A 26,718-nucleotide genomic window follows, 5' to 3' on the forward strand; every position below is an offset into this window, starting at 1 on the left:
TTTCTCCCCTGTCCTCACTGCAGCCAGATTTAACTTCTTGCTTTTATGTGTTTCTGTAACAAAGTTTTTTCCCCAAATTTGTTAAACTCAAAGCAAGGTTACATCATTCCTGTCCCCCCAAATTATGATTCTATGGAGTACTCTGATTTTAAGTACGATGCTTTCATTTTGCTTAGGCACCAGACAGAAGTACTGGACACATGTTTGAGAATTTCATAGCCGTCTGAACTGAACTGGAGTGATCCTAAGAGGCTCTCCTCCCCAGCAGGGTTTAATATGTACCTATTCCAATAAGGTCTACAAATTCAGGACAAAGACAAAATGCAGAAATCTTTCCTCTGGGTTTCCAAACAGAAAAAAAAACGGAAAAAAAAAAAATTACACAGGACTTCCCTGGTGGTGCAGTGGTTAAGAATCCGCCTGCCATTGCAGGGGACACGGGTTCAATCCCTGGTCTGGGAAGATCCCACATGCCGTGGAGCAACTAAGCCCGTGTGCCACAACCACTGAGCCTGTGCTCTAGAGCCCGCAGACCACAACTAATTAGCCCGCGTGCCACAACTACTGGAGCCCGCGTGCCACAACTCCTGAAGCCCGCGTGCCTAGATCCCATGCTCTGCAACACGAGAAGCCACCACAATGAGAAGCCCGTGCACAGCAACGAAGAGTAGTCCCCACTCGCCACAACTAGAGAAAGCCCACACACAGCAATGAAGACCCAACACAACCAAAAATAAATAAATTAATTATTTAAAAAATATATATATTACACAGCCAAATCCATGTCTCAATTTTAAAAAGCAACTCAGTGACTAAAGGGAGGAAATCAGAAGATTACTAATCAGACCACCGAGACAGAAGTGCCCTCAGAGAATGCGCAGGCTCCGGGCTTGGGGTGACTGACAGCCCTCTCTGAGAGGCGGACCTAGGATGACCACTCCTCACTTGGGTGTGGCTCCCAGATGGTTCTCAGTCCCACTCCCTCCTTACCCCAGTCCTGGTCCCCTTCTTACGGAAGGAAGAGGCTTCAACAGTAAGGTAAGGCAGGCTCAAGATGCCAGGAGGTCTGCTCTGTACAGTATTTGGTTAACTATTGTGTGTGTGTGTGTGTGTGTGTGTGTGTGTGTGCGCGCGCGTGTGATGCTAAAATGTCTGCCTTTTAAAAACGGCTCCAAAGTGGCCACGTAAGAATGGGTAAACCGAAAATACCATACGACACATCACCACTCTGTGGCAGAGCCCGACCCACACCTGAGGCGGGGGATGATGAAGCAACAATGCTTTGAGCTACCCCTGGAGGAAGATTTAGTGCTGATACACAGAAAGTGCCCTGACACTGACAAAGGGGTCTGAAACAACTCTCGTATCACTCCAGCACACAGAAAGCACTGCTCCAAACTGGACTTAAATACAGAGCACGCAAGTTTTTTAAGCCAGGTCACAATGTCTGCAAAGTGGCCACAAGAAAACGACTGCCTTGAAATGTCACACACACAGATCACATGTATATTTGAGAGAAAGACTCAGATGTGCAAGCAGGCAGTTAGTATTATCACCACACATTTGCAGGGGGAAGAAGTCATTTGACAAAGACTGTGCTCAAAGACCAAACTTTGAGAAACTAAGAATAAAGTACCGGAAGCCAGCAAAAATCCTCCCTGATCAGCAGGGTAGGGGCAAGAGATCCCAGATGAGAACAGACCATGCCCTGAGGTGCTCTGGCTACCAATACTAGGTCCCAGAAAGCTATGCACAGTGCCAGTGTACGCTTTTATTATAGAATATAAGCTCAAGACAAGTTTCTATCTTCAACACAAAATCTTAAACTTAAAAACTTCCTTCATGGATATCCTGACCAGTTTCTGGCCAGAGGGGTCAAAATCAGGCAGGCCACTCACCCAGAATCCAGTCTCTAAGAGCCTTATTTCTAACAGATTAATCCGTGCCACAGATTACAAACCAAGCAAGGCCCTTCCGAGGAGCAAGCCTAGCTCTCTCTCCTGGCTTATCTCCCTATTGGTTCCTCCTCTGCCCCACTGTCCCCACCAAACACCCTCTTCTCTTGCAAGTCCTCAATGATTCCCCTTGTTCTAAGAGATCCTTGCCTATTCACCTATTTAAAAAATCCCATTTATACATCTACTGTATCCTTAACATGTGGTTTAAATTTCTGGAGCCCATTTTGCTTAGCTTCCCTCCCTTGAGGGCAGAAATTATTACTCATCATCTCAGTGGCTGACACACAGTGTATGGTCAGAATAAATTGGTGAAATGAATCCTAAGATAGTCTTTTCTCCGAATCATGTAAGAAATTGACAAAATTAATGTATGGCATTTTCAAACTCTAAGTTTACCAACTATTTGTAAATAGTTGGTATATATAAACCAAGTAAGGGAGAAATTAAAAGATATGTTATTCAAGTATGCCTATGTAAGTGCACATTCATATCTTTACAAAAAAAGAGCCTTCACAAATTTAACATACTCAAAGAAGAAAGCTGAAGAGAAATGGGACTCTATTTTTTTTTAATTTATTTATTTATTTATTTTCGGCTGCATTGGGTCTTTGTTGCTACACGCCGGCTTTCTCTAGTTGTGGCGAGTGGGGGCTACTCTTCGTTGCAGTGCCCGGGCTTCTCACTGGGGTGCCTTCTCCTGTTGCAGAGCACAGGCTCTAGGTGCACGGGCTTCAGTAGTTGTGGCACATGGGCTCAGTAGTTGTGGCTCGTGGGCTCTAGAGCTAGGCTAAGTAGCTGTGGTGCATGGGTTTAGTTGCTCTACTGCATGTGGGATATTCCCAGACCAGGGCTCGAACCTGTGTCCCCTGCATTGGCAGGCAGATTCTTAACCACTGCGCTACGAGGGAAGTCCCTGGGACTCTATTTTACACTTTCTAGCTGAAATTCTTCACTTAGGTTATTTCTTATTATCTAGAAATTCTCCCTAATGCTAATCTATATAGATTCTGTTTAAAGACACAGGCAAATGGTCATCTATAATCTTCTGCTTTAGAAAGGCATGGTGTGATTATATTTGCACTGGTAACGCTCTAGGACCTTGCTAGTTCTTGAACTAAGTGGCAAAAGCAATTAGAGTCATTTCCAGAACTGGCTGATGAGAAGATCCTGCTTCTACTGCTTCTTAAAGCCCCCAGTTGGTAGCACTCTCCTCTCCAAAATACGTAGAGTCACTTCACAAGGTCCCTCTAAGCAAATCACCATGTTTATCCTAACTTGCTTCTCGAGTTCTGCGGCCAATATCTATCGAGTGCCTTCAATCCACCAGGAACTGTGCACCCAGTGTCAAAGGACATGAAGATAAAAAACAGGCTTCTCCCTACCCTCCAGACCATGAAGTTCAAGGCTCTCCCTCAACCACAGCCTGTTAAGAGTCACTCATAACAGTCCCATTCTGCTACCCCCAACAAAAGACCACCCCCCCCAGGAAGGAATGGAGTTTCACTGTTCTGGAATTTATGTTCTTCAGAGCAGAGTCTACCCAAGAAAATCACTGGGACAGACAGAGGTGGGGCACTCAAAATTTTTGTTACATGAATAAACCAATAAATCTTCAAAGACCCCACACATTAAATCTTTGTAACTTAAACTGGTTAAAAGACTGCTTAGACAAGCCATTGAGATCTGACATGCCATGGAATCCAACCAATTTAGTGACATGTGCTAGAATGATACCAAATGACCCTTAATGGAGCTTTCTATATGTCAACAGCAGGCTTAGCAACAGAGGGAATCTACAAACAGAGGGAACAAAGCCACATTTCTCAGGAGGTTTCAAAACCGTGACACGCATTGAAGGAAGACTTCTCCACAATTTTTATAAAGTCATTCAAATATGGAATCCCAATTCCTAAAACTATTCTATAGTCCCTAACCTTATTGCTTAAGGTTAAAAAAAAAAAAAGAAAACACACACACACTCGCAAACACCTATATGACTGCTCTCTCCAGATATGTGTACTTCAAATACCTACTAATTGAGGAAATACCAATCTCTGCAATAACTCTCCAGACCCAAAGACTGGCACCATCCCTATATCCTACATGGTTGCCTAATCACCACCATAAACCAGTTCCAGTCTAGAGAATCTTCTATTTGTCATGTCTATGGTCCGTAACTCTACGGAGAGCAGGGGGCCATCTATTCAAATGAGTCTTGGTTTCCTTCTTCAATTTTCACAAAATGACGACAACCTTATTTTAAAATAAAGGCTCTATCTTTTTATTGACAACAGAGCATGTGGACTCTGGGCCCTTTCCAGAGAATACAACCTCTAAGGGTCTGCACACCACCATTAATTCAAAGCCCAGTTATTAAAAAAAGAAAACAAATAAAGGAACATACAAAACTGTCACAGTATCACTTGAGGGAGAAACTACAATCTATCTGTTCCTTGTATTCCTGAATCAAACCAAACCATCAATAACGTAGGTACTTGTACCAGTGGTTCTCAACCTTGGACGCACACTGGAATCACCTGGGGAGTGGATGCCTCACCGCCCCTCCCCTACGCTCCACAGATTTGATGGAATTCTGTGGTGGTTCTGTTGAGCAGCCCCGGATGACAATGTGTCTTATAGACTTGCTTTTCCTAAACTGTGCTTTGTTGTTATGTCCTCTGCTTCTTCTTAGTGAAGTGGCATAAAAAGCAGCCATATAAAATTCACTACTTTATTTTCTGCAAGGAAATTTTGGGAGGTGTTGCTCCAGATGACATCCTTCATCTCGTAAGTCCCATAAGACTTTAAAATCACTTTTAAAGCTAACTGGTAAGAAAAACTTTTCTTCTCTTGAGCAACTCAAGTGCTTTGATCTTATGTGCAAAAATAAGTTTGTAACTGATCATATTTCCCTTTTTGTTTTGACCACCAGGAAATGAAAAATCCAAGTTCAATAACCATAGAGGACATCATGGGATTAACTTTTGCTTAGGTCTCATTTCTTCTTTTCCCTTTGCTCTGACTTTTTTTTTTTTTTTTTTGGAACAGAGAAAGGTTTATTACAGGGCCAACCAAGCAAGGAGAACACGTGGCTTCTGCTCAAAAAAGCCCCAACCTGCTCTGACTTTTTAAAAGCTATTTATTTTATAATACTGACTATAAAACAGTAAGCTGCCTTCAGTCAATTTTCAATATGAGGAGATATGACAATTAGCTCCCATTCATATTCCTCACATATCTTTGAACTATAAATGATCAAATACTGAAATTGGTGAGACTAAAATCCATGGATACATGTACAGTTCTTCTCTGGTTTTTTTGGGGGGGAGCAGGGGGGTGAGGATAGATGGAGGGATAGGTAGGTAGGTAGATAGACCTCCCTCAAAATATATGAGACCCCTTATAAGCATAGCTAAGAATGGCAATTTCCCAGAAAATTTTCATTTATTCACTTAAAACTGTTACATTCTAAATTCACAAATCTAGAAAAACCTTCAGTGTGCAAGCAGATAGACACAGGTTTACCAGAATAAAAAGACTACAGTTTAAAAATTACAGCAACACTGAGTCAAAAGAAACCTCAAAAGGCTATCGCCCCACCTCATGTTATGGAAATAGGAACTCTGAATGCATGACTGTTGGCATGGATTCTGTATCTATTCATTCCTAATTCTATGCTTTCTCCTAACCCATCACCCAATCACCTCAAAACTCCCCGCCTCTTCTGAAAAACTCCAATATTCTTCTCCTTCCTTGCCAATTCCAAGAGGACTCTTTCCTTACATGCTTTTTTGGAGGTACTGAAAAAAGGCATGTGCTTATGAAAATGTACAGTTCCATTCACTACGATCTCTGGAGTAAATTAACCAAATCTTGGTCACCAGCAACTCAAAAAGAGTTAATAAAACTTATTTCTTGAGAGTTACCTCTATAAAGAGAATTGGAAAATATCTGCCTTCTATTCCATGCAAATAAGACTTTGCTGGTACATCTCCATGCTGATAAAGCAGAATTTCTGTCACAAGTGCCCAGTTGACAATAAGTTGGAAAAGGGCAAAACCAGGCTTTAAATCTAGATATGTTAACTAATCTTCAATTTCTCTAATTTAGACTGTGACCTCAGAAACTCTAAAGAATGAAATGGCCCCGACTACCTAGTTATTCTAGACAACTGAAGCAAACCGGTTATTCACTAACATTAAAAAAAAAATTTTAATGAATTTTTTCCTAAAATACATCACACATTTCTTAAACAGGAGGATCATATACTCATAGGGTTTTAGAGTTGAAAGGAACCTTAGAATTAAATATTTTCCATTCACAAATTCTTTGCTGGCATTCACAACTCAAAACCACCACCAATAAATCTGTTGACAGCACAAGTTTACCTGTGAAAATTTAGCTGTAATATTAGCATTATTACATTCACATCTCATACTTGAATAATTTTACTGTTTTCTACTCTCTATTATGAATACTTAAAGAAGGTGGTTCCTAAATTTTAAAAATTATATCACACCATTTGAAAATCCCCCCCCCCTTTTTTTTTTCAGAAGTCACTAAATATCAAGCTAAGATATCCAAGCAAAGTCCTTACAGTCTGGCTTCATCTTCTGATATGAATTCCTAGAACATCAGAAATTTCTGAACATGTGATTAAAGGTTTATCTAATCTATTTAACTGATATTACAGACTGTTTAATATGTGCCAGACACTGTTCTAGGCACTGGGAATACAGAAGTGAACATGGACCTGACTTCCTGTGGGTGAGGTGGAGGGGAAGGCAGGCAATAAAGAAAATAAGTAAAGTATGTGCTGGAAGTTGGTAAAAGAGAGAAATAAAGCGAGGGAGGGATGGCGAATGCTGGGACAGGGCAGAAAAGGGGAGCAGGATGAAATTGTTAGAAAGGATAACAATGGAAGGACCTGCTAAGAAGGTGGCATGTGAGCAAAAACTTGAAAGAGGTGAGGGAGGAGAACTTGTGACAGACAGACAGACACACACATACACACACACACACACACACACACAGATTGCGGAGGCGGAGGCATTCCAAGCAGAGAGAAGAGTAGAAAACCCCCAATATGCAAGTGTGCATCTAGTTTAACGGTTAAGCAGAATCCTATTTTAACTATATGATAGTTTAATGTTCTATTTAATGTCATCAAAGAGTTGATTGACAATGATTTTTGATCATACCTTTGGGTACATCAGCCTACAAATATTAACAGTGACAATGAGCAAGATACTTGATTTGGTACTCTTATACCATTCAAAGAAAATAGAAAACTTAGTCTATTCCCAAAAGGAGATGCAGTGTTGTATGAAAAAAAAGATAAATACACATACGAAGATAATTAGCTATTTAATAAATGCATGGATATGTATAAACTGGAACTTGCTTTTTATATCCAATGAAACTGTTTACCAAAAAACAAGCATATTTTTCCAGATTAAGAGGATGCAAGAAAAGTATGTAAAGGATGTACTGTAAGCATTTTTGCAAAGTACCTGATCATGGCCAAAATTAACAAGAGAAGGACTGGTATAAGTTGGAAGTAAAATGAAAAAGTAATATATCGTCTACATTATATAAGATGAAAGTACAGAGTGACATTATTTATTGGGAGTGCAGGGTTGTTTTTGGTTTTCCCACCATGAAAATTAGTATTATAGCTTTAAAATGAAAATTTATCAGTCAGAAGTAATATTAATATTCTTCTGCAGTCACCTCTAAAATTTTAATATTTCTTCACCTTCCATCTTTGACTACATTCATATTTGGAAAAAGAATTTAACTAACATTGTCCTTAAACACAACTTAAACTTCTCAGTGTAAGGGAAACTGATTCTTATTCATTCATTCTCAGAAGAGTTGAATCCAAAAAAATTAACATTGCACTGGCTTAAGTTTCAAAGCTGGTGAAACCCATTTTGCCACAATTCCCAACAGATGAATATGTGAATTAATATAGATGAGATCAGCATCTAATTTTCTAAAACTCTCAATAAACATATTGGCTCCAAGAAAATTGGTAATATAGGAATTGGACCAAAGACAGATCTACTGGCATAAACTATTAAAGCATTTAGATAATATTCACATATCAACTACTCCTGTGAACAACTGCAATGAAATGTGACACTATTAAAAACCTTTGTTCATAATAAACCAATAAGCCACTAGTCTCTGCCGATTAGCAGCATGAAAAAAAAAAGGAATAACAACAGAAACATGAAAAATGAATGAACAGTTTTACTTTTGTAGTTTAAAATGTATTCAAATAAGATTCAAACGGAAATGTGAAAATGCACGGTGATTACAGTCATTACAAGGAAAAAATATTTGAAAGTGCTTTAAGAGGACTTATTTTCTTTCTAAATTATACTACTGAACTCATGTTTAAATTCATACAGAAGCTTGCTTTACATGGTAACCCATGAGTTGAATTATCAAACAGTAACAACCCTAATGAAATGAACAGATGACCCTAGTAAACAGGAGGCCATGCCACATGTTGACTAAATCCCATTCCATTTTCCCCTTCCTGGCTGCATTTCCCAGCTTCATTTGCAGGAGGTTGGGCCCATGTGACTGCACACCAGCCAATGAGGAAGAGCTGACTATGCTCTCTCTTCACCTCCCACAACAACCTTAAAAGCCATGTGTTCCAGCTGCTACAACTACAGCTTGTATATGAGTCACCATTTAGAGGACAGCCTTTGAGGAACACCATCTGACCCCCATCAGACTGCGCGGTCAGTGACAAGCAAACCTTCAGCATGTTGTGTCTTGAGCTGTGAAGCCTTGTTGTCCAAGCATAGCCTACCTTATTCTAATACATCCCTGAGATTCCCTAACTAGATGTCAAACATACTTAGACTATTGCCTTGAGGTTTATTTTGGACAGGTAGAAAATCTGTTAACAACCAGCAGAAAATAGCTGAAGGCTAAAAATAAATACTTCCTGAGTCCCTAACATGTCCCTAACACTAGGTCTCCAAAGTGAGATGTGTGCATCTCAGGGTATGCCCACGATGAGCCACTGGAATATGGATATAAAATATTATAACTTCTACTTACAGAGCTTTATCATTTTTTAAAGTTCCTGTTCTTGTGGATGTTTTATAATGTACACAATACATTAGGATGGTACGACTTGAGGTTAACTATAGATAAACAAACATACTGGATGGATTTTAAGACCAACGATCTTGAGGCAAGAAAATAATTATAATTGCATAGTCCCTGCTCAAAAGATGCTTCCTCTTGTCCAACCCTTAAATAGGAAACAATTAATGAAATATATAAGGTAGTATGCAACAAAGTCCATACAACTGTGACATAATGCATGCTATGGAAAATACGTGTTAGGACTACCAAGTGGCATTTTTGGGAAGAGGCTTCAAAATGCAGGTGTACCCCGGATGCATCTTGAAAGATGAGTAGGATTTGAATACGTGGAGAAGAGTGAAGTGAGTGTAACAATACAAGACCAGGGTGCCTGGAAAGAAGAAGAAATGAAAGCAACAGTGGGATAGGCAAGAAGAGGCCAAGAGAAGGAGAGCTTACAACTAACTGATCCCTAGCCACAAATTTATTCAAACTCAACCTCCCTATTTTCACAATCAAAATTTTCTCTTAGGACTGATTTTAATTTTCTAAGTTCTGTTCAAGATCAATGCCAGATATATGCAAACACCAAAGAAAAATCTTTAATATAGAAAATGACAAAGATTTTCAAGTTCTAAGACTCATTTATGCTACCTTATCTATGCCTGCAAGACAAAGCAAGGCACACGCAATCATAGATGGGATACTGTTACAATGACAATCATATTACATTATGAAAAGGAAGCAAATGTTCAAAGCATTATACACCATTTTCTATTTGTTTTAGGAGCAATGTCCAAGAAACACCCACACATTTCCACACTTTCTCCTTCCTTATACCCATGTTCCAGGTAATGAGTAACCAGACAGCAATGACTCACCCATATTGCGTAATCTTAAATAGCTACACGGGTGCATTTTATAATTTATGTCCTAACAACTTTACACTTCAGTAACATTGTCTTTAATACATTTCTCTGATCACGGATGGGATTCTGCCGTTTTTAACATCCTTGTTTTTATCCACAATGCTATTCACACGACAAAATTATGTATAAGCTTTTGCCATTTAACAATGGCCAAGGCAATTATAAATATAGAGAAAAGCAGCAGCAACACTGTAGGACGGAATGTGAGGTAGGGTATGTGAGGGTGAGAGTATGTCTTTTGAAAGTAATCAAAGCAGTGGCTTAAAAACTAGCAAGCCCTAAAGAAACATTCAAGAGCCCTTAGCAACCCACGCTTCATGAAAATATAGATGGTCAAAGTGGAAATGGACCCCTCCGGTGGCAGTCTAGGTCTTAAGTAGGCAACCCTAAGAGGATGCCTGCTTGTGTGTCCCCAAAATAAAGGTCCATGGTGCAAACCACCCAAATAATCTTCCCTCCGTTCAGGTGCTTTCTAATGTTGTGCTGTTGAGGTGGACTGAAGGACAAAGATGAGTAGAAAATGTATGCATTCTAACTTATTCCTCTACTGCTAACTTCTTGTGAAATTAGACTAAACCATCTATTACGTTATGTTTCTAACGTAATTGGGCATATTCTTTTCAGACCTCAAGCTGACGGCCCACGCATTCAGACAATGAACACAAATATCCCGAGGGGAGGGTTCCGTCTCCAAAGGAGAGCACATCCTTCGCATAAGTCAATGACGAGTGAAAATCAGGACTGCTGTGTATCAAATGTTCTTCCTCCCGAATAACATTATGATTCATCACCAATAGCAACTAGAGGTTTTGTCATAAAACATAATGAACTAACATCTGTTTATACTTACAAAATTCATTTCAACATTCAGTCATTTACCACTCATTCATTAAAACACTGCATTTATACACGTACACACTTAGGCATATTTAACAAGTCACAATTTTTTTTTCCACTTGGTGACTGAAAATGCAAGACGGCAATTTTTCCCGACACATAAGCTTGTAATTTTAAGTAATGCCCTCATCCCAAACTCTCCTCCTATTACTTTAGAATAAACATAATCCTTCAATCCTCCCAATGATTAAAGTAGACTGGTATTTGAATGTTTTATTTAAAAAAAAAAAAGTTCTACATGTAGCTATCATCTCAACTCAAATACCTTTTACCTTCCTCAAATACCTTCCTATCATCCTGGCTCACTGTGGCTTAGCCAAACTGGTCCGTCCTTTGCTTTATCTTCTATGTAGATCATTATTACACTTTACAGTGGCCACCTATTTCTAGAATTCCTTCTTGAAGACTCAACATAGGTGGCACCTTCAGAATCTCTGAACCCACCAATTTTTTGTGCTTCCACCTTATTCCCTGTCATTGCAAGAACACTATTATATTAAAATGACCTGCTCGGTGCTTCCCTAGTGGCACAGTGGTTGAGAGTCCGCCTGCTGATGCAGGGGACACGGGTTTGTGCCCCGGTCCGAGGGGATCCCACATGCCGCGGAGCGGCTGGGCGCGTGAGCCATGGCCGCTGAGTCTGTGTGTCCGGAGCCTGTGCTCCCAACGGGAGAGGCCACAGCAGTGAGAGGCCCGCGTATCGCAAAAAAAAAAAAAAAAAAAAAAAAAATGATCCGCTTATGTAGCCATTCCCCTCTCCTCCCAACTAGTCTGAGATTCCTGAAGACAAAGACCACGTGTATCTTCTAGACACAGTTCCTAACAAAGAGTAGGCTCACCATATTCACTAATTCAGTCACTCACTCAACAAATACTTATGGAGTAGTTGCTACAGGACAGACATTATTCTAACTGCCATGGATTCTAATTGCTATGTGAAATAACAAAGCCCCTGTTCTCCTAAAGATGACATTCAAATACAGGAGACAAATAATAAAGACACAACAAACACCTAGTGAAATGTCAGATGATAAACAAATAAAAGTAAAGCAGTCTAAGGGGACAGTGAATGGCTGGGGCAGGGGTTGCTATTTTAGGTATTTTAGGTAATCAGTGACGATTAAGGCGTTCCCTAACTGAAGTGAGAGAACAAACAAGTTGGTCCCTTGAAGGGGAGAGAGTGACGCAGAGCGGGTGGCGTGTGAGAGGAGCAGTGAGGAACCAGCATGGCTGCAGCAAGGGGATGGGAAGTTTACAAGTGCAGTCAGGTGGCCAGTGCCCACATCAAGTGGAGCTCTGCAGGTCACGCACGAGCCACTGCAGGTTTCCAAAGCAAAGAAAAACAATCCAGTGGACATCTTTAAGAAAGAGGACTTTAGCCCACAGCCGTCACATTTTTGGGGAAAAGATGGCCAGGGGATCGAGGTGTGGGAGAAGGCGACAACGGGAGAGTTGAAACAGGAAGACCTGTTAGGAGGCTACCACAATAATCTAAGTGAAAAAGGGTGGCAGCTCAGACGAGCACGGTGGCAGTGGTGGCGAGACTGGGATATGTACAGGCAGCACCAACAAGACCCGATAGTGGACTGAATGTGGGGTGGGAGAGAGAAGGAAGAAAAGGTTTGTGGTGTGAGTAGCCGAAGGATGGTACTGCCGCTGCCCGAGAAGAGAGAAAGGATGGGGACGGGGGTGCCCTCCAGTCTGAAGCATGTGAAGTTCCAGGTGCCTCTTGGACACCCCAGGGAGATACTGAAGGGTTGAATGTAGCTGAGTCACCAGGAGCTCAGGGGTGAGGTCCAGCTGGAGACCTAAATCTGGGGGCATCAGGACATATTTAAAGCCCAAATGGGCTCATCTAAGTGCCTATAGAGGAGAAGGAAAAGGCCCCAAAGCCAAACCCTTGGACATACCAGCATTCAGAGGTAGAGAGGAAGAGGCACATCCAGCCTTCCACCCAGGAGACGGAACAGCCAGTGTGCCAGAGGAAGACAGGAAAATGTGGAGGCCAGAAAGTCAAATTTTAAAAAGGGTTTTAGGAAGGAATGGGTCACACTGTCAAATATTACTGATAATTAAAGAAAGAAGAAGATTCAAAATTTGACTATTGGAGTTGACAACATGGAGGTCATAGATGATCTTGAGAAGAACAGTTTTCATAGAAGAGAGATAAAAGTCTGACTAGAGTGAATTTAATAAAGAAAAGAAGATAAACTGGAGACAACAAGTATATGCAACTTCTTCAAAAAGTAATACAGGGAATCAAACAGTGTGATAGCTAGGGGACATGGAGTCAAGAGAAATATTATAGCATGTACACTGGTGGAAAGGGAAGAGGGAGAAGAAAAAGTTGATAATACAGTGGAGAGGGGAAATAATCACAAAGTAATGTCCCTAAGGGTATAAGAGGGGCTGGATGGGGTCCAGGGCCCATGTAGAGGGGGTGCCTGAGAGGGGACTGGACAGCTGAGTCTTTATAACATTCCATGTTTACGGAACTGAACTACCCTTAGGTTGAACTACGCTTAAGATATTTCTTATAAAAAGAAGGCCCACTAATTCAGGTTTCTAGAACACCATACAGAAACTCCGACATTAACCTGGCTTCAGGAAGCTAACACTCAAGTCTTATTTCAGGACAAGCTTACTATGCTTCTTAAGAAGGATGTACCCATACGTGCATGCATATCTGTGGTACAATAAGAAATACATTTCTTCTGCGTCTCTGGTTCCCAGCACAGAGCTCCTAAAACCCTTGGAATTTCCTGAGTAACAGGACTGCCTTTTGTTATTCATAACAAGCCCCTTCTGCCCACACCTGAGTTTACACTAATGAAGTGACTCACGGTGGGACCCCTAAGTAGCTTCAGGCTGGGGACTGGTCACCAGAAAGACCAAACACATGATCAGAGGGTGGGTACGTTCAGCTCCACCTCCCCAGCTCCAGGAAGGGGATGGGGGCTGCAGATTGGGTTATAAAGACTCTTCAACAAGGAGATTCCGGAGCTTCTGGGTTGAAGGCACTGATGTGCTGGGAAGCTGGCCTGCCCAGAGAGGGCAAGGAACCTCTGCACCCCTCTTCCCCTATACTTTGCCCTACGTATCTCTTCCATGTGACTGTTCCTGAGTTGCATCCTTTACAATAAACCAGTAAATATGAGCGTCCTCCTGAGTTCTATGAGTCATTCCAGCGAAGTACTGAACCTGAGGGGGTAGTGGAAACCCCCAAATTTGTAGTCAGCTGGGTAGAAGTGTGGGTGGCCTGGGCACTCCATTTTTCACTGGCATCTGAAGTGGGGGCTGTCTTGTGGGGCTGAGCCCTTGACCTCTGGGATCGGCAATAACTCTGGGTAGTTAGCACCGGAATTGAACTGTATCATTAGACACCCAGCTGGCATCGGAGAACTGGTATTGGAAATAACCATACCTTTGGTATCAGAAAACACACAGCATCTGCTCTTGGGCCACTGGGGAATAAAACAAACAGGTGATAAGGGACCATGGCAATTGATGAGAGCAGTGAATGTCTCAATGCTGAAATTTCAAGCCATCAGGTTTAAGGGATAAGAAAATAAGACTACAAAACTGCACTCTCTTAAAAATAGACACAGCTAACCACAGACCCAAAAAGCAGAAAACATGGGAGAGGGGAGTTCACACACAGCAAAAGTGGGTCTATTTGCTTCCCAAATCATAATCACCTGAGGAGAAAGAGCAAAGCCACTACAGCCAAGGAGTTAAGAGGCATAAACAACTGAACACAGAACAAATAATTACCTTAAAAATAAAACAGCTACATGGTAAATTCATACACTAACGAGGGATTATTCAAATTTTACTTAAAACCGTTCAGAAGCACATTTATAAAAGAGAAATGCTCAGTGACTGAGCGTGAGTGCAAAGGAGCCAATACTGGAAATGTAGGTCTACACACGTTCTCTTCCCCAAGTTCAGACAAGCCACTCTGTCCCCATGCTTGGATCAGGGAACACGAAGGTGCCAGGGAGGAAGCCCCCTACTCCATGTTCATGCCAACCCCCAGTGCCCACCGCTGCTTTACAAGGCCGTCTCCAGACTAGTTCAGCTTTTCGGGAATTGCTTGGCATCCACCCCCCCAGCTCAGCCGGGAGTCATGACTGGCCTTGGAGCCTCCCTCCCGCCCCCCTCACCCTTCAGTCACTCCCACCGGGTTCTATGGGTTTGCCTCTGAAATGTCCACCCATTTCCAGATGAGACTCTGCCCTCTTCCCTTCTAGTCTGGATTATTGCCAAAGCCAACCAGATCCCTAAACTTCACTGTCCTTGAGTTCCTCTTCCCCTGGGGCTCCTGAACAGTCCAAATCTCAAGGCTGGCCTTATCTCTCCTCCTGCCTGCTTAAAACTGCAAATCCTTAGCACACAAGCCATTTGTGACCCAGATCTGCTCTTCCTCTTCTACCATATACCCCCCTTCCCAGCTTGCATCCTGCATTCCAGCCTCTGGGAACCACAGGAACTGAGATCACGGACGGGCCACGTTGTATCTCTGGGTCTCCCCTTCGATTCTCGGCACACACCGTTCCCTTGGCCCAGAACGCTCCTCCCTCCGCACTTCACACGGCTCGCCCCCTCACCCCCCAGGACACGACTGGAGTATCACCATCTCAGTGAGGCATCCCTGGCCACCCTATATCAAACGATACACCGTGGAACCCTCACCCTCACACAGTCCTTCTGTGCCCTCGTCACCATCTCCAACACCATTTAGTTTATTTCCTTCTCTGGTTTATGGTCTCTCCCCCTGCTAGGATGTAAGCTCAAAAGGGCCAAGATATTTGCCCAGTACCTGCACTCATGCCTGGTACTTGACAGGCACTCAAATAACAACTGCTGAACCACTGGATCAACACTATTCCCCCTGCTGGGAAAATTATCTCCTGGGCCTAAACCCTATTCCTTATCTATGTGGCAAATTCATCCTTCAAGACTCCCACTGTCCCATCCCCCAGCTCCTCGGGCAGGGCTGAACACCCTCTCCCTGGCACACCCACAGCACCTGATCCACGGGGACCACACTCAGACACCTGTGAGGACAGGGGGCACTACTGATAATTATGCTGATACAACAGGAGTGACGGACTGTCCAGGGCAGGCCTGAACACATGGGCACTCTGATCTCCCACCTTTTTCACGGCAGTTCTCTCTCTTCTCCAGTTATTTGCTCACTGGTCTGTTTCCCACACTAGGCTGTGAATCCTTAGGGATGAATAATTTTTGTATCCCCAACACCTCACACATACCGTAGATGCTGAATAATGTTGATCAAATGAATGAACAATCACTTCTGCTCGAGGGTCTGGATCCCTGAGACAGGCTGGAGCGGGTGGAAAGTACACCTAGACAGTGAGGACAGCACAAGCCCCCTTCCTGGGGCTGGTCCTCCAGGGTCTGCTTCCCTTGCATGGATTTCTGTCCCATGACAGCCCCAGTGCCCACTCTTGGTTCCCCAGTCTCCCAAGGATGGGCCCCCTTGGGAGCCTTACTGCACTCGGTTTCTGTTACTCCTGGCTTTGCTGATTTCCCCAGACTGGATCAGGACCAGTATTTGCCGGGCCCTGTTTAGACAAACTCCCACACAGTTCCCTTCGACCCACCCATCCGGTCCTACTGCCACACAAGTCCCAGCACCAGACCACAGCAGTGAGTCTTATTTCAACAACAAAGGGGGCACCCCTCCCCTGAACACACCCCCTCTAGACAGCACTCCTCACGTGGGTTCCAAGGGCAGATGAAGTGTTAGGCTAACGCTTTTCAGGGCTGAGGCCTCAGTGCCACTCCTTTGGATGAAATGGATCTCTTCCAGAAGGCTGCAGAATTTCTCAGGGCCTGTGACAGTCCTGTAACATTCTGGCAGGAAGCAACCTATTTTGTCAAGAATCCATTTTTTCCCCTTAATATGATACACCAATGAAATAATCATGTATGCTGGTATGCACGTGTGCTCGGCTCTAGGAATTGCCTTTTCAAAATAAACTTTCAAGTCTGAGATGTGCATTTTTCTGAGAAGTGATAAAAATTCTAATTAGGGATCTAGAAATTAGGATTCTGAGACTTCTCAGACATACAAAAACACTTTTCATTAATAAATGCATTCTTCTATCACAATGATTTTCATGGTAAAAACATTATGGTAGTATAGAACCAACCTTCCAACTTTAATTTTAAAAGTTCATAATCTGAAAGAGAAATTAGCTGAGGTCCCTTTCTGCCAAGAGTATATATTCTGAAAGACACTGTTTTGAAAATAACTCCCATAAAGCAACAGACGGAGAATAAAAGTTTGAGAGTTAAAGGCAGGAAGTTCAGTTCATGGAGCTTCATAAAATCTGATTCAGTGCGAAGCCCAGACGTATCTCTCAGCATGGACCCAGCTTCAGGAAGCTTCAATTTAACACCTATCCTTCACTACCACATTGCATCGCACTGCTAACAGGAATCAATCTCTCTCATCAAGAAGTCTTCTCATCCACATTTGTCCAGAATCCAACAAGTATGTGCCAAGACAGCAAATACGGTGGCTGCCTTCTGCTTATTCTGACCCATGACAGTCGTGCAGAAAGGGAAAGGGGCAATTTGAACTCTTTTTGAGATGGTGGCATTTTACATGAGATGTTCACTTAAGGTATCCCAACTAAAGAGTAAGACGGAGCTCAGATGCCCCCCTGCACACGTTACTCATGTGGATTAGAGACGTACACAGATGCAGAGCCTTCCAGATCACAACCTATGGGCTACTGACTTAAACTACCTGAGAGAACATGACTTAGAGGTGCTTTATAAGAAGACTATTTAAATTCATTTTGTTTTTCACAAAAGCTTCCCTCCCTTTGCTCTACCCTTTTCCCCCCTAACCAGTGGTTTGAACAATCTTGGTTTCTGTATACTTAAGTTTGAGGATTGTCTCCCTCACGAAGACAGGAATTTTATCTGCTTTGTTCAACTGCTGTATGTCAGTGCCTAAAAGAGAGTCTGGCATATGGTAAGCCCTCGATAAACACTTGCTCAGTAAATGAGTAACTTTCCTAAAGCAAAAAGTAGAAAGAATGCTAGATGGGAAAGCATAAAACCCTTTTCTGCAAGTGGTTTTCTGGGAGGGACTGAATCAATAGGAGGCTCCGCTATTCCAAAAAGGAAATGAGGGAAATAATACAAAAGTCTCAGTGACATCACATCAACACACAAACACACAAACACACACTCCTTCTCACTTTCCTTGAGAAAGAACTTTAACACCCGGTTGTACAAGCAACCTCTATGAGAGTTCAGAATCTAGCTGTCATAAAAGTTCTCAAAACAAATAAAATTCTACTCACAGAATTTCAACTCCGCTTAGAGGAAAATACTGATAACAAGAAAAGGGACAACACCTGGGGCTTCTGCCCTAAACCCTTATCCTAAGCTCTGGACACCCAACCCCAGCACTGGCACATTTTGAGATATAGTCAGAAATGTTTTTTATAACATGTATCTGGTTCACCCTGAATGGAGTAAAATAACACGATTAACAAGGACTCAAAACACACAAGCCTTCTAGCAATGTCATTCTCTGGGCACTAGTATCTGGTCCTGCAAAATCAACTGTCATAAAATTAGGGGTCAGAGGTTCCCTAGAGACAGGGGGTCACATCTGGACAACTGACAGGAACATATTCCAAATCCTCCCATTAATCACTTGTCCATTTTTAGGTGAGAGTAGCCAGAAATTTTTCAAGGCCTTAAGACATTTTTCTCAGTTTTTAGAATTTGTTGCAAGGCTTTTCATTTACTGAAATGGAAAGACAGCTTGCTTCTAACAGTGCTTTCGTAATGTCTGCGTAATATGGCCACCACACCATGTCTCAATCTGCGAAGGACACATTTCAGCTCACTCCTGGGTCGTGACTACCTGGAAGGATTGGTGGTGGGGCACTTTTCCTTTTAGCAGCATGTCCCCTTCAACAGACACTGCATATAATTAGACGGGAAGTGCTCTGCATCAGGAATAAACCGAACCTGAACACTCAGTGTTGAAGAGCACTATAATACTTTAGTCTACTTTTTTATAAAAATGAAAAAAAATTCTCATTACACTGCATGAAGTTTTGAATAAACGCAGCCAATAGCATGCGAAGAATACTCTGATTTCCTTGAGTTGTCAGAGATGAGATAGTACAAGTAAAATGTAATGAAATATTATTTAAAACCTCTTTTGTTCTCTTGTTATTGAGCTCTTAAGAGAAAAGCACTGAAAGCACCACAGAGATGCACAGGATAAAGTTCCTGGTCTATATTAACTTCTATCTCATTAAAGAAGATGACAGGGAAACACAATTAACCACAGTAAGAAAGGTGGTGTGCCAGATCACATGAGTGGTTCTGAGAACTCAGAGGCAGGAACAGTCACTGGTGGGTTAGTCTGGAGCTGATCAAGCCTTTAAGACAGAACCTAGGAGACAGGCGGGGTGTTAAGAGTAGAGTTGGGGTATGAGGTGGGAGAGGCAGAAAGGAAAAGACATGGAAAGCTGCAACTCAAAAGGAGGTTCCACGAAGGCATGAAGCGGTGTTTGGGCTGGAGAGGAGGACGAAGGCTGGACTGCCAAGAGCCTGAACGGTAAGCCAAGGAACCTGGAGTTCACTCAAATAGTAATGGGGAGCCCAGGAAGGTTTCCGGGAATAGCATGATGTGGTTTTAGGAAGATCCATCGGAGGGTGATACACTCTATCTAGTGCTGCAAGATGAAAAGGCAATCACCCAAGGGAAGGCCAGTGGATTTGGTAACTAAAATATCAGAAGGTGTTTGTCACCGTGCTATTCTGAGTGGAGGGAGAGTAAATAGTTCAGTTATCTCCCTTATCTCTCTCCCCTATCATTCTTTCCCATCCCTGACGTTAGGCAGTTCTCCACGAACGCAGTTACTGAGAGGTCTGAAATGTACTGTACGAAGCCCTCACTGGGATATTTAAGAAAAATTCCTTATGTGCAAAATATTTAAAAATCATGCTGGAAAGACACAGCTTACACAATTAGAAAGGTAAACAGTATCATCTATGCTGCCCAGCAGGGCCCTCATTTCTCTGGGCAAGCCACCCAACGTTATCACGCTCAAGGTGTAGGTCCAAACATACCGGGGACAGGAATCCAGAGAAGGGAATAGAAGAGGTATGACAGCAGAAAACCATTTTTGAAAAGGAACATAGATAAGAAGCCACTGTTTATCTTCATTTTATTCATTTATACATTTCTGCTGTCTGAGTCACGTACTTAAGTAGAATGTAAATGTTTTTCAATTGTCTGAAATCTAAAGAAAGATAATTTCTGGACACCTTCAAAAACACATGAGTTATGAGGGAAATATCTGGATGGTTTTGCAGACTAACAGTGAACAACAGGTCAAATGAAATTCCAAATGTAATCTGGGGTTAATTAATCAGCAATTTTCAAGGTACTTGGTTTGAGCAGCTGCTTAAGTTCTTTTTTTTTAAACATCTTTATTGGAGTATAATTGCTTTAAAATGGTGTGTTGGTTTCTGCTTCATAACAAAGTGAATCAGTTATACATATACATATGTTCCCATATCTCTTCCCTCTTGCGTCTCCCTCCCTCCCACCCTCCCTATCCCACCCCTCCAGGTGGTCACAAAGCACCGAGCTGATCTCCCTGTGCTATGCAGCTGCTTCCCACTAGCTATCTACCTTACGTTTGGTAGTGTATGTATGTCCATGCCACTCTCTTTGTCACAGCTTACCCTTCCCCCTCCCCATATCCTCAAGTCCATTCTCTAGTAGGTCTGTGTCTTTATTCCCGTCTGGGGTACCCCTAGGTTCTTCATGACCTTTTTTTTTTCTTAGATTCCATACATATGTGTTAGCATACGGTATCTGTTTTTCTCTTTCCGACTTACTTCACTCTGTATGACAGTCTCTAGGTCCATCCACCTCACTACAAATAACTCAATTTCGTTTCTTTTTATGGCTAATATTCCATTGTATATATGTGCCACATCTTCTTTATCCATTCATCTGATGATGGACACTTAGGTTGCTTCCATCTCCGGGCTATTGTAAATAGAGCTGCAATGAACATTTTGGTACATGACTCTTTTTGAATTATGGTTTCTCAGCGTATATGCCCAGTAGTGGGATTGCTGGGTCATATGGTAGTTCTTTTTGTAGTTTTTTAAGGAACCTCCATACTATTCTCCATAGTGGCTGTATCAATTTACATTCCCACCAACAGTGCAAGAGTGTTCCCTTTTCTCCACACCCTCTCCAGCATTTATTGTTTGTAGATATTTTGATGATGGCCATTCTGACTGGTGTGAGATGATATCTCATTGTAGTTATTTTTGTTTTTTGTATTGTTTTGTTTTGTTTTTTTGCGATACGCGGGCCTCTCACTGCTGTGGCCTCTCCCGTCGCGGAGCACAGGCTCTGGATGCGCAGGCTCAGCAGCCATGGCTCACGGGCCCAGCCGCTCCACGGCATGTGGGATCTTCCCGGACCGGGGCACGAACCCATGTCCCCTGCATCGGCAGGCGGACTCTCAACCACTGCGCCACCAGGGAAGCCCTCATTGTAGTTTTGATTTGCATTTCTCTAATGATTAGTGATGCTGAGATCCTTTCATGTGTTTGTTGGCAGTCTGTATATCTTCTTTGGAGAAATGTCTATTTAGGTCTTCTGCCCATTTTTGGATTGGGTTGTTTGTTTTTTTGTTATTGAGCTGCATGAGCTGCTTGTAAATTTTGGAGATTAATCCTTTGTCAGTTGCTTTAAAGTTCTTTTTTATTCAAATTGGAAACAAATTCTTGAAGAGTTATGATTAGAATGCCTCAAAAGCTTGAAATCATCTTATCCTATTATATCACAAAGATCCTATGAGAGAAGGTCAAGTTGGGTTTTAGTAGGGAACCTAGCTAGCACTGACCCTGTTTCAGATGCTGTCAAAGATGGACACTCACAAAGAATAATGCAGGAAAATGCATTAAAGGAAGTGGAAATGTCCCACCGTGGAGGACAAAGTGGTAAGGAAGAGCCTGTTAAAATGTCGGAAATGTGTCCCACATATCTCATTATTACATTAATTATTATATTTATCACTGTTAATAGCAACAGCTGTCCATAACGACAGATTCCCTGCTAAGCACTTTACCTATATCAGATAATTATATTTTCTAAATATCTACTAGATAGTTATCCCTCACAAAAATCCTATGAGTTAATAATTATTTTCCCATTGTACACAACAAATTACTTAATTTATGAGTTGAAGTTTTTTCAAGTAATATGCTCAAGATGACATGGTTTGTAACTGGAAAATCTGGGACTCAAACCAAGTCCTGTTCAATATATTTTGAACACTTACTTTCAGGTGCTAAGAATATTATGGTGAGCAAAAGCTGGCATGGCAGGTGAAGCTGACATGAATCAAATAATCCCATGAAGAAATGTTTAACTGTAACTGTGACAAGAGCAATAGATCTGACCTTGGCAAGGAGGGGGTGAGGGATGGACACTTCTTCCTTGAGGTCTAATGCAATCTAAGATCTAAAGGAAGAACAGGAGTTGCCTTGGGGAAAAGGGAGGGAAAAGCATTCCAGGCAGAAGGCACAGAATGTGCAAAGATGACGTGGTGGGAAGGAGTGTGCTGAGGACTGAAAGAACAAAGTGAGGTGGGGAGGAAGCTGTGATATGAATCTAGGGAATTCAGATTTATTAGATGAGACTGTACCTTTCACCCCATGCACAATGTTTTATAGATCATGGCAAAAAGATTCTGTCTTTATCTTAAGCACACTGGGAATTTATTTTATTGCTGGTGTGGTGTTTTTCCCTTGCAGGGTAAGGGGTGAACTTGGGTAGGAGTGCTATGCAGCCTCTTATAGGAATCTTTCAGAAACAGGGATAAAAGTGGATATTCCACAGCATGAATTTCTATGTTCTAGAATGGACATCTATTGTATATCTAAACAACCCCAAAGTGGAGATTTAAGCTGAAAATGGAAGAATGGCATGTGGTCTCTGGAAGCAGACTGAGGCACAGCTAAGTTATCCTGGAGGGTCCAGGATGCAGGAACACAGGCAACCCAAAGGTAGCAGAATACAACTGCACAGTAAGAGGCCACAAGAAGAAAACGGTGGAACCCATTTCCAGCTGAGAGGCACCGCAGATGACTGTTTTCACACCTCTGCTCCCGACCCACGAGCTTTGATAAATGACTTATTTCTCTGAGACAACTTCCCCATTTGTAATGGTACCTTCCTCACAGGATTATTTTGAGAATGATGTGAGTTATAATACATGGAAAGTATGTAGAGAAGTACCTGCACATAGTAAGTATTCAATAAATACAAGCCATTACTGTTACTGTTATCATTAATGCTATTATTGTAAAAGATCATAATTTGCGGTAAGCAGTTAAGGAAGGGAAAACATTTGTAAATATATCTCTGAGACAACATGTTCTCAAACTTGCACATACATATGAATCACCTGGAATGCTTGTGACAAATGTAGATTCCTGGCTTGTTAGAGGTAAGGCCTAGGAAACTAGGTTTTTCCTGAGCTCCTGGGGAACTCTGACATAGCTGATCTAAGCATTTGAGAGGCATGGCTTCAAGGCCTAGAATTTAAAATAAATATTAAGGCATCAAATAAGGTATTTCATTGCAGGGACTTTAACTATAGGGATAACTTTATCAAACAAATTTCAGATTTTTTTTTGAATTTTAGAATTTTATTTTTTTATACAGCAGGTTCTTATTAGTTATCCATTTTATACATATTAGTGCACATATGTCAATCCCAATAGATTTTATTTTTGTTAAGGCAAAATGAAACAAGTTCACTTGCAAAACATACTTCTAGGAGAAAACTGAATAATCAGAATCCGCTTGATTGGTAAAATACTGTGTTTAGTTTTTAATAACCATTTTTACAAATTATTTAAATCTTTAGTTCCAAACAGTCCAAAAATGTCACTGTACGCTCCACTATCAAAAGAAACTAAAATAAACATCTGGACAGTGGTATGTATATTCTTTAATTATTACATTTATTTTCTAGCAAAAATAATACAGCCCATCTTCAATCATACAGAGAAAATTCTTCTCTGCTAGGACACAACTAAAACTCTGCAGATTCTTTCACTTTAGTTCAGGGTTTCTCAACCTCAGTACTGTGTAATTATTGTAGGTTATTATTTACAGGAATTATTTACAATAACAAGTGAACTCAGAAAAATCAAACAAGTGACTAACTTCAGGGAGGGTGAAATCATTGGCTTAATGTACACATCTGGTGAACAATGTCCATGAATATTATAAACTGAAGGGATTACTTATTCCTTTTCCTCAGAAACTATTACACAACCCAACACTTGGGATCTTTCTTGACCCAACAAGAGCATGAAAATGCTGCTTGGGCTCTTTATAATAACAAACAATGACCATTCCTGTTTTATTTGAAAAAATAATTAGCAGCAGCTGCTACTTACACAGAATTTTTAACGGAAGATACTTTACATACTGAACCCAAATATTTCAGAACTTAAAGAGCCTGAAGCCAAATGAAATATTCTGCCTTTTTTTTTTTTTTTTAGTTTAAAATAAGGCATAACAATTAACTTCCACATTCCTTCATCTAATTTTTAAAAATGACTAAAACATTTTCCTGAGACTCAAAGGAAACAGCTGGACACATCTGTCAACTAGACAGCTCTGGAGTGAAAGAGAAACTTAATGCTTTAATACCATACTTACATGTGTGGGCTCAGTTCATAAAAATTTCTGTTCCTGTAATCTTCCACTTTCTCTGGTGAATAAATGGGCAATGACCGGTATGGGTTAACAGATATAACCACACTTCCAATGTATGTCTGCAAAAGAAAGAATAAAATATACCCATTTTAACATCTTAAGTCTTAATGTTGCATGGTTTCATCCTTTTAAAAACACTAGTTCTACGGCCTGACCACTCATTTTATACTTTTCAAGAATATTTCTAAAGACAGATGGTCAATAATGTTTATTCATTTTGCTGATAAATGGAGAGCATAGATTTATACATTGAAAATATCTTTCAAAATAAATCTCTAGATTAATTCATGACCCTGGATAAGAGTCCTCCAAAGCCCTGTCATACTTGCCAAAAATTTTGTCACCAACCACGGCTAATTGTGAGCAAGAGCTATGCCTTCCTCGATTCCGAGTAGAACTGGTGTTTCCCTCTCTCATCTTTATCCTCCTATTTCAGTCTACAGTAGCCCAGGCTTCCCCTCCTCCCTACCCATACCCATACCTATCCAATGGGGCCTTGACTTTGGCACTGTCCTTACACAGCCTGTCCATCTCTACAATGGGCTCCGACCACATACAATTCAATATTAGAGTCACAGTTATCCCTTGGGTATTCAAAGAAAATCATTTCATGTTATATCTAGTGGACTTTAATCTCAGAATTTAAATGTACTTGCTGAAAGACAGTACATTTCATGTTGAATTTAAATTTAATGTAGAATTTAAATGTACTCTCAGAGGGATTAATGCTCCTATTTTAACAGGCAGTAACACTCTCACACTGCAAACCAGAACACTAGTTATCTTGCTTTCCATTTCGATCTTAAATTCCTGGCAGCAAGAGCAGTGTTGGTTTAGGTCATTTTGTACAAAGACTAGCGCAATGCCACAAGCAAAAGTCACTTAACTGTAACTCATCTTAGCTCCATTTTTCCTTTCAGTTTCAACATTATAAAGATGGCTGGGGGGGGGGGTGGTGGAAGGGGGATGCTAACAAACATATGTCAGTGATAAAAAGCTTTTTTAATAAAAAGGTGAAAAAAAGAAAGGAAAGAAGAAAGAAAAAAGTCACTTCCAACTTCCCCGCCTTTCCAGGGCCATGCAACAAAAGATGACATTTTTAGAGCAACAAGTTTTTCCAGTATTGTCACCACTGGATTCAAGCAGATTGTCAGATCAAACAGTATAGAAAAGAGAACAGCAGAAATGTTCTGATTTTTTTTTTCAAAACATGGGTCACAATTATTTTAATTATAAGATTTTTCCCCCAACCTGGAAAAGTGAACAGGTCATTTTTATACCTATTTTCATCCTATAAGAATACAATCTTAGCAAGAGTACATAAGACTGCTGCTGTAAAGAAAAACTCTCAGCTCCCATGCAATTAGGGTTATCTATTTCTGACACCCTAGCACTAAGGACCCAACTAATCTGGCCTGACAAGCAACGAGTCCAAATGTCTTAACTTATTCCATTTAGATAAGACTCTTCCAGAAAGGTTTCTTCACAGTCCAACCCACCTGGGCAAGTAGATGGGAGATGCTAGAGACTGAATAACTGTCTGAACAGCTTATAACTAATAGACTAGAATTACTTAGATTGGTAGATATGAGAATACAATAATTGATTTATTCCTTTAATATCTGTTGATTGAAAGATCAGCCTTCTTTAGTAGAAAAGTACATGAATCTCCCTTTTTAAGGTAGTTTCTTGAATACAATAATTAAAATACATATTTGCTGTTAGCAGAGAAACCAGTTACCAAGTTGCTCTTTAAAACCAAATTTCACGGGCGGCTAAATTCTTGATGAAAATCTGCCTGTGTGGCATTCTTGCATGGGGAACAAACTCAGCTGCCTCAAACCCAAAATCAAAAGCCACACTACTAAGTTTTAAATTTCTCTTTGTTACTTGTGACTTTCATACATACTGAATTGTGTGTGCTTTTCCCCCCAGCTGTTTTATTATCACCTAGAACAGGGCTGGCCCATGAATAATGTCCCAT

General features: G+C 41.2%; 1 protein-coding gene across 4 annotated transcripts in view; it reads right to left on the reverse strand.

Moving 5' to 3' along the window:
* The window catches only part of MYO1B (myosin IB), a 183,663-nt gene that overhangs the window by 107,264 nt on the left and 49,681 nt on the right, over positions 1–26,718 (reverse strand). For all 4 annotated transcript variants that reach the window (XM_019931482.3, XM_019931483.3, XM_019931486.3 and 1 more), the window contains one exon: positions 24,678–24,793. In XM_019931482.3, coding sequence (XP_019787041.2) covers positions 24,678–24,793 — 116 coding nt within the window. The remainder of the gene's footprint in view (positions 1–24,677; positions 24,794–26,718) is intronic.

The sequence above is a fragment of the Tursiops truncatus genome, chromosome 7, assembly GCF_011762595.2.
Source record: "Tursiops truncatus isolate mTurTru1 chromosome 7, mTurTru1.mat.Y, whole genome shotgun sequence".
NCBI lineage: Eukaryota > Metazoa > Chordata > Mammalia > Artiodactyla > Delphinidae > Tursiops > Tursiops truncatus.